The following is a 13,936-nucleotide window of genomic DNA, read 5'->3' on the forward strand; positions in this document are numbered from 1 at the left end:
GTTTGATTTACCATGGTAACGTCTCAGCCAGTGGCTTCTGCACCGTTAGTGGAAGATGTTGAATCTACCAATTAAAACTAGCAAATGATACCCCCTATCTGATACACACACACACACATGCACACACACACACACACACACACACATCACTTTATTCTAAGTGCTTGCACAAGAGCTAGCTGCTGCTGAACAAAAGGAAAAATTGTTTTAAATTATTTAAAAAATGGAGCTCCTGCTTCGTGACATATAGAATAATAAAGCAAGTTTGTAACCCTCTTGGCATGGTCTCTACTAGTGCACAAATACAGAAGATGCTTGAACTGTGTAATTGCCTCGGGTCTTGTGTGACATTCATCTCCACTTGGCAAGAATACCCAATAACATAGGGGGAGGGTAATTTTCTCACTTATGAGTTATCAAATGTCTCCTAAGTTGGGCATATGAATTCCATATTCTGTTATCATCAGATGCTATTAGATTGCCATGTATTTGCACTCTCTGGTTTATAATTCAATACAATTCAATTTATTTCTGTTCAATTCAATTCGATTCAATCTAATTCAATTTAATTCAACACATTCATTAGCCATATACTCTATTGGGTGCAGGCTAGTATGAATATTAGTGAAACACAACCCCTCCCAGCAAAGAATCAAAAATAATTTATTAGTCGGTGTTTGAGGGACCTTATAATCACCACATGAAGCATGCTAAACATCAGTGAGTGTAACACCTAAGATGTTGATAAGGACATTCAGATGACTGTGATATAGTGGCCATTCTATTAAAATGTATGCAGAAAATATGCCAAGGCTAAGCAAGATATTACTTATGTATGACACAGAATAGCTGATACTGCTAGGAGATGCTTTCCTTTTACATTTATTTGTTTCTTAGATTATGAACTTATCTTAATGCATGACAATCTTTAATTTCTGAGTGAAAACTGCAACTAGAATGGATATGTTTCTAAAGACAAAGGAAAAGAAGAAACAGGCAAAAAATCATGCTGCAACCCAACTCTATCTTCAATGCAGCATTAACAGTAAAACAAATAAAAATCTAGCAGCATTTTAGTGTTCATTCAGAAAATGCCATCTTAAAATCACTTAGATCTTCATTATTTTTTCAACATAGCAAACGTGTTTGCTTTTGCAGATGCTCTAACACAAACATTCACATTCCAGACCAATAAAAATAGCAATAGTTTGCAGTTATGACCACTAACACCATTTGTAGGCATGTGAAATCAAAAAAGATTAATCACACCATGTGAAGCAGGCAATACACTGATTTCTAAATTATTCTGCAACTTTAGGTCTAGACCCTCCTGGTAGGAAAATACTAACATCCTGCAGTTGCACAAGAAATTGTACATTCTCAAGGAGATCCAATATGGTATATTACTTCTGTGTCTGGAAGTCAACGTCCGCCTTCGGTTTCTATGAACAGTTTCCACCAATAACATGTGACAGGGTGAAATGTTTTCTGCATCACTCCTCATTCTGCATCTGCTATACCAGCTCATCAGTAGCAAAAAGCTATCTCCATCCACCTTACATCAGCGGACGGTAGCAGTTCAAATATTTTCCTTTCTTCTATTGCCTATGCCCTATTAAATGTGGACACCCCCCACACACACATCTTACTTCCTTAGAAGTAGGAAGTCCTCATTCTAGGCTAGACTCACTTAAGAAAATGAAAATTCTGACGACAAGGTCTCCCTTCTTTGTACTTTCTTAGGTTATCATCCCTGAATGCACCAGGTACACTATGTCCTCCTCTGCCCATCCCCTAATAAGGAGGGGACTTGTAATAAGACACCAGAACAGACAGCCCAAGTTGCTGGATGTGCTGTGTCTTCAGGAAGAAGTCTGAAACCAAGTCTATGTGGTCTTTATGAGAAGCAGCATGATGGAGTGCTGGCCTGTGGAGGCAACTCTACCACCAAACTGGCAGCCTCTGCCTAATGAGGAGGGAGGCCTCCCTGCAGGATCCATGTTGCTAGAGCTCTGGGTCTCTTACAGAACTCCTGCAGAGGCTGTGAGGTGCTGGTCTGGGGATCTTGGTTGGCTACTGGTGTCTAGGAGAGACTCAGGCCTGGAAAAAAATATGCATCCAGCTCTTGGCACTGCAAAACATGCCCTGGAGAACTCACTACAGGAAGAGAGCTTGTGAAACAGTGTGCAATCATGGATTTGGCTGTGGAATGGAGCTTGGGATCAGCAGAGAGAGAGAAAGAAATACAAGAGATGGGAATCCTTGACATGAACATCCTAAAGGAAAAAAAAAAAAAAAAACACTCTAAGGCAAAGGCAAAGATCATGAAAAGATTCAGAGGTCTCAGCAATGGGTTCCCATGGGAACCAATCAGCCAGCATCGGCTATGGGGCACCTCTGGGTACTTGGTTTTTGTGCACAATGGCTTGGCTGAGGAAGTGAGGCCTGGCTGACCAATGCACGGGACTGACATTTACGAGATCAGAATTCTGTTCTGGCAAGTGCCCTCGACTTGCTGGGCAAGTCATCTGGTATGTCTAGCTTTGGTTTCTTCATTTTCAAAGAAATGTGTGAAGTGATCATCACATGTTCCCTACGGCCTTTCCCTGTATCTCTCTTCTATGACTTGAGGGATGCACCTTGTCCTAGACAGCTCAAGCTGCATAACAAAGTAATGTAGACTGGGCAGCCAAAATAATAGAAATCCATTTTCTCACACTTCTGGAGGCTAGAAATCAATCAGGGCACTAGCATGGTCAGGTTCTGGTGAGAGCTTGCTACTGGCCTGCAGAGAGCTGCCTTCCCACTATGTCTATGGATGGCCCTTCCTCAGTGCATGTGAAGATAGTGAGAGCTCTCTCTGCTTCTCTCCTTATGAGGTCGCTAGTCCTAATTGATTAGGACCATATCCTTATAACCTCATTTAATTTTGATTACCTCCTAAAAGTCCTATCTCCAAATACGGTCACATCAGAGGTCCACATATTAATTGGCGGGAGGGCACACGATTCTGTAGCTAGGCCACCTGAGGCTATGCTGCTTAGAGGCAGCAAACGTTTCTCCAGTGGTTCATTCTTCCTCTCTCAGGGCCAGACACTCAAGAGGGGTCAAATGCTGAGTCTCAGGGCATCCATGAAGCCGGGCTGGCCATGAGGAAGAGAGTCAGGAGGCTCTGTGCTGTCAGATGATGAACCACATAACCCATGCTCTCAGCAGGTCAGACCAGCACATTTCTCCAAAGAAGCAAGAACTGGAAATGGGTCAAGTAGGCAACTGAAGGGGAAGCTGGAAGTCAAGAGCCTGGTTCTGAAGCATATAGGCTAGGAGAAAGAGGACATATGGTCAAGGCAAGAAAGTAAAGAGGCAGAAATACCAGACTGGGGATATTCCATATATGTACATATATACATACATACATGCATTAGCCTAGGAATGATAACTTTAAAATTTTTTGTGAAAGGAGTCCCCCAAAAGAGTCTGTATTCTTCATATAATTTCCCCCTCACTCTTCTATCTCAAATTTTCACCATATTTGCCACATGGACTATGGGTTTTACTGGCTTGATTTCCTCCATCTACCTCCATCTGAGATTCACAGATCACATATCTATAATAGGTGACAGGGTTCAAACAATGTCATTCAGGTCCTATGCCATGAAGCCCTGGTTTGGGAATGTTCTGAGAGTCAACGCATCTCAGACACAGAGAAGACGTGTTCTAGTTTAACGTGGCTTCCTAGAGTCTCCCCCTCCTGCCCAAATCCCTCTGTCCCAGACAAACCCAAGGAAAATGAGAGAAAAGAAACATACTAAAAATAAGAACTTGAACAATCCTTGAATGATAAAAGGCAGAGAAAGCAACTATCACAGAGAGAAGTTCACAAACCGGGGAATGGAAAGTGTCATGAAAAGTGCCCGTGCCAAGAGGTGGATGAAGGTAGAAGCCACATGGCATTGGTTACTCCACTGTAGTGGGAACAGCCACACATATTAAGTCTCTATGCTAAGCAGTGAGACATGAAGTGTCTGACTTAAGGCTGGAGCAGTGAGTATGGAGGATTGGGTCCAATATGCAGGGTAGAACTCACAACGCTGGTGATTTGGGGAGGATAAGAGATCACCCACAGCCAAGACCAAGTGTGCAGCCCCACAGCACCTTCCACTCCTTCCCCATTATTACTGAACGCAACACACATCCCACAAGCAGCACCTCCTGCCCACCTCCTCCATCCAAACGCACAAACACATGCACCAGGTAGTTTGATGGGAAATCACTTACAGACATGTGTTCAATCAGGAATCACCACATGATTCACAAAGACCAATATCATGGAATTCAAATGAAGAAATAAGAGGCTCAAAAGACAGAAAAAATGTAAGAGGAATCAAGGCTAAAAGAGGAATGAGAACAGGACTAAGTTAGTTTCATATCTACAAAAAGATACAGAAAATCACCACACTTACAAACAAGAACAGGAATTATGAGCTAAGCACAGAGGGTCATGAAAAAAATATCTACTTACAAATCTTGGAAATGAGAAACACACCCAGGGCTGCGGTATTAGGTGATTTACCAAAGTGATCATGAGATGAAGCAGAGGAAGAGGAGAGAAAAAAATATAAAAAAATCCCCATCCATACAGTGACAGAGTAGTCTGTGGCTCCTGGATATTCTTAGTAAAAAGGAAAAGTAAAATAAAACCACTGAGAAAGGACATAGGGATTCTAGGCTTAGTGTAAAAAATTTCAATTACACTATTTTTAAAAAATAATAAAAAAACCAAACTTTATTTAGAATTTACCACACGGGCATGATTACCCACACAAAATAAGTGTCAGGAGTTCCCTGATGGAGTTGGTCCAGAAGAAGACCAAAAGGAAGGGGAAACCTGCAGTTCTGGCAGGATCTAGGAGTAGGAAGGAGAGGAAGAGGGAGAGTGATGCACAATTTGGAGAAAGGACAACATACAACGGACACTCCATGTTTGGGGAGGCAGGGGAAATGACAAGTATTTTCTTAAGAGATGTTTTGCTAAAAATTGGGCAATTTTGAAGATGTAACTCCAACTATGAAAAACGTAATAGATTCATCTATCTGACGAAGTAGGGAACCTCGTGGAACTTTATGGGAAAGGAGTGAGAGGATAAAAGATGAATCATGATATTGGTAAAAACAAGCCATGAGCTGGATCAGGGAGCGGGTGGGCAGGGAAACCAGCTAAGCAATTCTTGCACTACCACAGGACCAAGCTCAAAAACATGTGCAAGAATAAAAAGCAGCCAGGCTTACATGCGCATTCCTAGAATCCTAAAAAAGACAATTCAATTCCAAAATGCACCATGTATTTTTCACCTAATCTTTGACAATATTTACTGCCTTGTGCCTCGTTTTATTTTTCTGTTCCCTTTTTCATTTCCTTCACAGATGAACACACAGTCAGACAGCTCAAGTGTGATAAGCACCCAACTGAGACTAAACATTTGCTCTTTTGTGCACGCCTAATGATTTCCATCTTGGCCTCCACTGTGTTAAGTTTATGAAACCTATGCTTCTTATCACTGGTATCAGCATTTTCATTTTTCTGCCAGGGGAGAATGCCATAAAATTGTACAACATAGAGTTGTACAAACTCTACTATACTGACCAAGCAGGCAGGCTCCAGAAACCAAGCTGCTGCCTGGCCAGCAGCACTGCCAGGCAATGGCTCACTCAACCGGGGGGCCACGCAGGAGCATGTCGGGTTTGCATGGTTTCCGTATAGTCACTGCGGACCATGGATTGTGCAAGAGTGGAAGATGCCAAGATTGAGGATCATCCTCAGAGGAATCAGACCTTGGCTAACGATGAGATAAGGGACACACCAAATAAAGATAACAGAGCACTGTGGTTTATAGAGTATATGCTGCGAGTTTGAGAAAAGCAAGACTAGACTGAAAAATGATGTCAACATTTGAGGACAGAGTATTTCCCATGCTCAAGAAAGTCTGATTTCCCCCTCCTCTCCCCTTCCCTCCCCTTTTCTCCTCACCTCTTCTCATCTTTCCATTCATTTACTCCTGGGTGCATTACGTCACCCTGCAGACTAGATCACCTACTACGTGAACCAGTGATCTCTGCCCTCACGAGCTCACCTTTAGTGCAGAAAAAAAGCTATCACATGATGTACACTAGTGGCTGTGAAACTGCTTTTCCAGATAGTAGAACCCTCTCTGCCAATGAAATCCTATATGGAAAATTTGTCAAGCTATAAAAGCTGTGTTGCTCCCTTAGGGATGGGAGGGTGTGGAGGGACTTGGAACCCAGGCCTATAATCCAGGATCATTCTCAGCCATTTACATTCTCTCTTTCTCTCTCCCTCTCTCTCCCTCTCTCTCTCTCTCTCTCTCCATCCCTTTCTTTCCCTCCTTTTCTCTCTCCTCTCTCCCTGTCTCCCTCTCTCTTTCTCTCTCCTCCCCCTCCCTCCTTATTTCCCTCTCTCTCTTCTCACTCCCATCTAAATAATCAAAGCTTGGAATAAGGGTTTTTAGGTTAGCCACATTTACTGAATAAAAATGAACATTTCTAATCCTTAATTTTAGAAGAGGAGGAGTTTATCCTTCCACATGTCTTCACCCACTGCATAAATGAAATCATAAATCAAATGTGGTCTTCAATTTTCTCTCTGCCTTGCACCTCATCCTCCCTTCTCAAAAGCACAGCTGAATTGTGCCCGAGATTCTATGGAAGGCCACCTCCCATGGCCTTCTGGAATGTTCTACCCCAGAACTGCAATGAGGGCTAGCATCTATTGAGCAGCGTCTGTGTGCCAGTTTCTGTGTTAGATGCTTAAAATACATCATCTCCAGTGACCCTTTGACTTAAGACTCACCAAGGACAGTTTAGGATTGGGATTGTCCAGATAAAGAGAAGCAGTTTCCGAGAGGTCTACTAAAGGGACCAAGGCCATCCAACTCCCGGGATTCAGCCCCAGCTCCACCTGGGCCTCATGTCTACCTGCTAGTGCCTGGTTACCTGTGTGCTGCTCCACGGCGGCTCGGCCTGCCCCTCTGCATCTCTTCATACCTCTCTCTCTCTCTCCCTCTCTCATACACACACACACACACACACACGCATGAGCGCATGCATGAACCTCCTCTGCTTGGAAATGCCCACTCCTGACATTAAGCGCTTTGCAAGCCCCTGTTTACTTTCTTCCCCTCCCTGCCTGCTGTCCCAGGCTACAGCTGCTCCTGATGCCATGGTGCTACTGCTGCCAAAAAGCTGTTTTTCTTCCACTCTAATAAACATGTTTCTATTCATTTGTGAGTTGGTATGTTTCTTTATCTAATGGGCTCACACTATTCGAATATGTCCAGATAATGCGTTAACCCCTCCAAGGCTATGGCTTTCCAGAAACATGCTCTCCAAGTGCCAGCCTTCGCCTCAGACACATGGGCACCACTGTGCTCAGACTTAGTCCTGAGGGAGAGAAAGTGTCTTTGCAATGAGACACGCAGGTGAGTGGGGTGAGGGCATAAATGGAACATCTGCTTTCATTATCCTAAAGCAAATTTAGTGCCAATAAAAAGTGTTCAAGTGAGAAGATCTGAGGATGAAAACTGACAGTCAAAATTACAACCATACTGGATCCCACCTCCATGCCAGTGTCATCCTTTTTAATTTGGCTGTCTCCATTCTCAGGCTGAGCAGGGGACTCACACCCTCTCTGATCCCACTCACTGGCCCTGCTGGCTTTTCTTGAACCCTTGTGATATCAAGCACCACTGTCTTAAGTGATTTACAAATACCCACTCCTTTATTCTTCAAACCAGTCTTGTGAAGCACAGAGAGGTTAAATGATGCAATCAAGGTCACACAGCTGGTGAATGACAGATCCAGGGTCTGAACCCAGGGAGTCAGCCACAATGCCCTTCTGGTTACTGATCAAAAATACTTCACTGCAGGGATGCCTGGGTGGCTCAGTGGCTGAGCATCTGACTTTGGCCCAGAGTGTGACCCCGGGGTCCTGGGATCAAGTCCCACATTGGGCCCCCCTCAGGGAGCCTGCTTCTCCCTCTGCCTATGTCTCTGCCTCTCTCTCTGTTTGTCTCTCATGAATAAATAAATAAAATCTTTAAAAAAAATACTTCACTGCAGACATGTCCTGAGACCTAGAACCAATGGGGATTTCAAATTCCTTTCTAAATAAATCAATGATAAAAGGCCTGGTGTAGTGGCCAAGTATCCAAGTATCCAAGCTCTGCAGTCTCTTCTTGCTATGTGACATTGGATTAGTTCCTGAACCTCTCAGAGCCTTGACTTCCTCACATTCCAAATAGGGATGAGAATAATACACCGGGAAGGCAGAATGAGGTAATTCAGTTAAGGTCAGGGACATAGTGACTAGCGGCCTGTACTGTGTAATAGGTGCACTCCCACTTGTCATTGATGATGTCCAGCACTGAATATGCAATACACAGGCAAGACTTTTTAGAAGGCTGCAGAGAAACGGAATCAGTCAAGACAGAAGGTAACACATTGAACAAATTCTTTTGGGGTGAATTTCAGCTCTTGACAACCACTGTTACATCTGCACTGCCAGTAGAAAGCTGAATATCTAAATGTTCACAGCAGTAAGGTGCTCTGAAGTAGGATCTCCCCTGTGGGCAGAGCATCTTAAAAGAAGACCCTTGTGCCTCCATGCCTCAGCCTCTGAGGTCTCTTCACATTGGTTCTTACCCATGTCCCCACCCTCTAGTGCATCCCTGCAACAAGCCCTGGGAACACCTACCTCATCAGGACCTCCTGCCTTTGTTCACCAAACTCTTCCCGACCCAGGATATAAGCCTGAGCTCCAGGCCCTACACGAAGGGCATCTGATCAATCTCCATTTCCTGTGTCTCAATTCCGTCATCTAACAGGACCATCTGGCTAAGTTTCAAACAACACAAATACCTGGGTTAGCTCTTAGGAGGTTACCAATAGAGATGTATTTTTTTTTTTCCCATTCAAGGCAGATTGGATAATGCTCCTAAATCTCAAGTATGTGATTTGGTTTCCCCACTCCTGCCCCTTCCTCCTTCTTCTCTGAGTCACTCTTAAATCTAGATCAGATATTTTGTACTTAGTCCATTTGCTGGCCACCAGCACAGTCAAAGGGATGCTGACATTCCTCTAACTTACTGCAAACCAATCGTGCCTCCACCCATCCCCTCTCCTCAATGTGAAAGTTGTCAATATTACCCTCCCATACTAAAAGAATATTTTGAGTAGAAACAACATAATAAACACAAAGTTGCTTTGAGCTCTTCAGAGAAAGGATTTTGCATTGAAGTAAATTTGAAATCATTTGGCTATTTTCAGCAAATATGGCTCCAAACTGGAATCACCTGTGTTTATCCCTAGATGGTGTAGACAAATGGCTTTGTAGCTAAATCTACAACTTTGCTTAAAAAAAAAAAAAGTCAAGACAGCAAATCGCTAATCTATAGAGAGCACATGGCTATGTACCAAATCCCAAATCCTGTGTCCAACGGGACGCTGAGGCACAAGATTTTATTTTTGGTTTATTTTTATTGGGCAACCACCTCATTTGCTATTGTAAATAGACCCCAAGATTCCATGAAACTACTCTGGTAGGGGAATTGGCAGCTTCTATTGGAAAGGAATCCACCAATTAGGATAATAAGTCCAAGGAAAAGAAAGAACACAGTATTAACTGCCTTCTGTTACAGGAAACACCTGGACAACTTTGGTGCCGATGAATCCTCTACATGAAGTTTTGAAGCAAGTGTTTGCTTAATTTTGCAGGAATTGTTTTGGAAGGTTGAGTGGTAAGGGAAGAGAGAGTATGTCTTCATTGTTTCACATCATTTTATCCTTAGAAGGCCAGCCCCCTTCACAAACCCCCTCTCCCCACCATGCTCCAAGTAAGCACCTACAGGCTTGGTCCAGAATTCCACAATGGTTTTCTGTTGTATGGACACAGGTCCCTATGCTACACTAATTTGTTTGGTGATTAGATTTGCTTCATCCTTGGCCTTGGAAGGGCAAGGAGCATAGCAACAGGAGTTGACAAGACCTGAATCCAGTGCATGGATCTGTCCTTCATTTATTTGAGTCCTTTGAGTCATTTCCATGACCTAGAGAGTGAATCTTTGGCTCTGGAGTCAAACTATGTCTTGGATCAAATCTCATCTCCACCACTTATTGGGTGAATGACCTTGGACATGTTACTTAATTTCCAGCCTGAGCTTTTCTGTTGGTAAGTGAGGACCGTGACAGCTACACACTCATAGGCGAATGCAAAAACATTAACTTAAATTATGCATGCCCAGGATTTAGTTGATCATTATTTTTGTTGTGATTGATACATCATTGCAATTAGTGGTTTCCATCCAGTGCAATGCAAAACTATCAAATACTGCACAAATAAGCTGCGTAGAACTACAAAGGCAGTACTGTTATTATTTTTATTATGTGAGCCCTGAATTTAAGTCTATCTTAGAGGTGACAAGAGACATCATAAGAAAGGAATTACAGAGATCCCTCCTTTCACTTAGGAAGAGCTTTAAAATACCCAATATGGTTGAGAAATATACATTTGCAAAACATTACTACATGTTTAAATGAGAATTTACACACACGTGGACTCATTGAGCCCAGAAAATATGATTATGAAGACAGAGAATTAATTCTGCTATTTTCACCTGCCTCATAGAAGGAAGAGGGAGGGGAAGGAGGAAGCATCCAAATCAAATAACATTTCCTTCAACTATGATGCATGGAGTGAATAAGCGATTGACTTTTCCATTTGGTGCCTTAATTCCTGTCCGTCAGATTCCCTGCCATTTCTTGCCTGGAAATGTTATTATCTATCACTCCTCTGGAATGAACAGGACCAGGTACATCTCTCTGAATCTCGCTCCCCCCTCTCTTTCCCTGATAAGCTGGCAGGACTGGGGCTGTTGACAAGATTCACATTCTCACCTGATAAAGTGCCATTTACACTGTGAATGCCAAAGAGAGTGGTGGGGTGTAGACTCAAACACTATCTTTAAGGGGGAAGACACTTCCAGACTCCCAAACTTAGAATACTGGTGCCCAACAAGGTCGGGGTGGGTGGGAGAGAGGGTGGGTTCCAATTAGTATTCATACCTGTTCTTACTTGGTAAAATTGTGGGATCACAGCTTTGTGGATTAAGGATTAAGAGCAAATTTGGCTTAGTGAATATTCCTCCTCTGGATAAATGTCTGTTGAGGATTTAGAAAACACTGTTCTAAACCAGTGGGATATTTTCTTTACACGCCAATATTTTTTATTTCCTTTTAATAATGACATTAACTTCTATATAAAAGGCCCATTTTGTTGTTGTTGTTTTCCTCATCTGAAAGGTGAAGCTCTGCCACCAAATTTAATCAATCCTCTTGCCTCCCACCTCCGGGGAGACGGGGAGACGAGCACAGGGCCAACTGGTGCAATCTGTCGGCGACCCCACAAGCAAGGTCAGGCACATTACTCGGCCGACGTCTGCGGCACTGAATCCAATCTTCAGGGATCACAGTGCAATAAGCAAGCGGCATCCATGAGTTCCTGACAATCATTTCTGAAATGGACTCAGCACTTGAGAAGGCGCAAGCACGGCTTTGCTCCTCGCGCTCCGATCACAGCTGTGGATGCAGGGTGAGCGGTGAGCAGCGGCCAGGCCTTAGCAGGAACTCTTCCCAGGAGCAAGACAGGAGCACCTGGCTCCCTGGCCAGTCCCGCTGGCAGCACGACAGCTCATCCTCCAGCACTGACTGCTTGTCCTGTCCGGGCTGCCAGAGAACCCCTGGGTTCCGCCATCCTCACCCCGGGGACACAAGACTCCATACCACAGGCAAATACTGACCCTAGACAAAAGGATGATACACAGAGAAGGGAAGATCAGCTCATTGTGGCCACCCCACTTCCTTCCCAGGTGGTCACCAGCAGCTCAGTGTTACCCGCAACTCCGGACTCTACGCAGACTGAAACTATAAGAAGCCACGGTAGTAGTGAGGGTGCAGATTCAGGATCCAGAGCCCACATATTCCAAACCCGGGCTCGAACCTGTATTAACTGTGTAATAACCTCTCAGGTGCCTTGGCTGTAAAATGGGAATAATCATAGCACCTGTCTTACAGAGCCGTTCTAAGGACTGAATGGGTTAACGCCTGTGAAACACTCAGAACTGTGCCTGGTGTGGAAGTGTCACTATCACTATTATTATTCTCATTATTATTGTTTACAGCTGAATAAAGAAGTATTATCTGTATTTTCCTACCAATATGACAGAAACTCAGATTATGTCACTTGGCCAAAGTCACAGGGCAAGGATTCGAACTGACACATATCTGACTCCAGAGGGCAAACGCTCAACCAGGAAACAAGACACCACTCCTGCTCAGCGTGAGCCAACCACACGTCACCAAGACATCCTTCTCATCCTTGGGCACGTGGCATGACTCTCAATTCATCAGGTCTTGTGTATGGAGTTCCTGCTACCAGTAGGAGAAGTTAAGCATAAGAGGCACAGGACAAGGTAAATTGCTTAGAGTGTCTGTGGGGAAGCAAAACACATAAACAGGAAAAGAAAAACAATAAAAGCAGACAAATGGAGCCAAAAAAGAACAGTCGCTCAACAGCCATGGGGGCTCCCCTCTGTCACAGTCACCTCGCCCCATGGGCCTTCCAGGTGCCTGTGTGCTCCGTGGCTTCTGGCTGCAGGACCTTTGCTCAGGGGTAGTTCCGTATCCTCCCCTTTACTTAACCACCTGCTCTTCATGCCTAAAGTCAGCTGGGATGGTGCCTCTCGTGGAGCTTCTAGACTCCCCAGTCTAGGCTCTTCCCCACGTATGTCCTTCTAGGGCACATGCTTCTCCTTGAAGTCCAGATCTCATAGGTAAGCAATGACTTGTGGAATTGTGTTTATATCTGTCTCCTCACTTGATGATGACACCATGAAGGCAGGGGCAGCTTCTCCCTTGTTCCAACAGTGAGCACAGCACCTGGCGTAGAAGATGAATGAGTACAAATGCATCTCCTCAAGGGATAGAAGTGCCCAGCACGCCTCCCTCCTTCTCTGTGTCCTAGGAATCTACCTCTGGAATTTCCAGAGCACGAAAAATCTTGAAAAGGTGGGTTTGATTCACAATGGCTGTAGGATCAACTGTGGAAGGTTCTGCTGCTCCGGGAAAGCAGGGGCTGTGAAAACAGGCAGCTCTTACAGTTTCGCCAGCTTCAGACCCAGGTTCTGCAGTTCTCTCCAATAGCCCTGACTTGGGCAGTGGGTCTCCAGCTCTTTGCCCCTGGCAGGGTATTATTAGCCAACCAATTTGCCTGCAAGCTCGCCGAACATCACAGAAAAGAGGAGCCTGTGTCTCCCCCTCCCGCCTTCCTGCCCTCCTCATTCACCTACCAACATTTTCTCTCTAAACCCTAAAGTCACCCAACTATGTCACACCATCAGTGCCTCGGTTAGGTAAATGCCACTGAGCAAATTTCCCATTGCCTTTGGGATAGCCCAACTTAGAAATCCAGAAAAGGTCAGTAGGGAAGCTGGGAGGGAGACACTGCATCTTTAAAAGCAACCTGGCGATCTCATGAACACTACGGGAAGAGCCCCACAGAAGGAGGCTCAGAAGTGGGATGGCAGTTCTCCGCCAAGGGCCGACCTCCAAAACTGGCAGCTCCCCCATCAAGCAGGTGTGTCAAAGAGACAAGAGCGTTAATGGCTCTCCTCCCGACTGAGCTGAACAGAACTGCAGGTCGCTCCTCGGTTTGTCTTTTCCTCCTGCCAGCTTCCTCATACCGCACCTCTGTCTGAAAACAGCGCCACACTGGCTTCCCCAGACAAGTCACAGCCCCACCTGTCATGCCACCACGACGTAAGTAAAACCTGGTCCCAGGCAAGTGTGATGGGAGCAATAAACATCT

At 44.5% G+C, this 13,936-nt stretch overlaps 1 protein-coding gene across 7 annotated transcripts in view; it reads right to left on the bottom strand.

Annotated features, from left to right (window-relative positions):
• NTM (neurotrimin) overlaps positions 1 to 13,936 on the bottom strand; it is a 934,064-nt gene that overhangs the window by 242,709 nt on the left and 677,419 nt on the right. Inside the window, exon 1 of one of the 7 annotated variants that reach the window (XM_038535618.1) lies at positions 8,771 to 8,790. The exons of the other annotated variants lie outside the window; for them this stretch is intronic. Coding sequence (XP_038391546.1) covers positions 8,771 to 8,775 — 5 coding nt within the window. The 5' untranslated portion in view covers positions 8,776 to 8,790. Of the gene's footprint in view, positions 1 to 8,770; positions 8,791 to 13,936 lie in introns of those variants that run through there. 7 annotated transcript variants of the gene reach the window in all.

This window comes from Canis lupus, chromosome 5 (genome assembly GCF_011100685.1).
Source record: "Canis lupus familiaris isolate Mischka breed German Shepherd chromosome 5, alternate assembly UU_Cfam_GSD_1.0, whole genome shotgun sequence".
In the NCBI taxonomy this organism is placed as follows: Eukaryota; Metazoa; Chordata; class Mammalia; order Carnivora; family Canidae; genus Canis; species Canis lupus.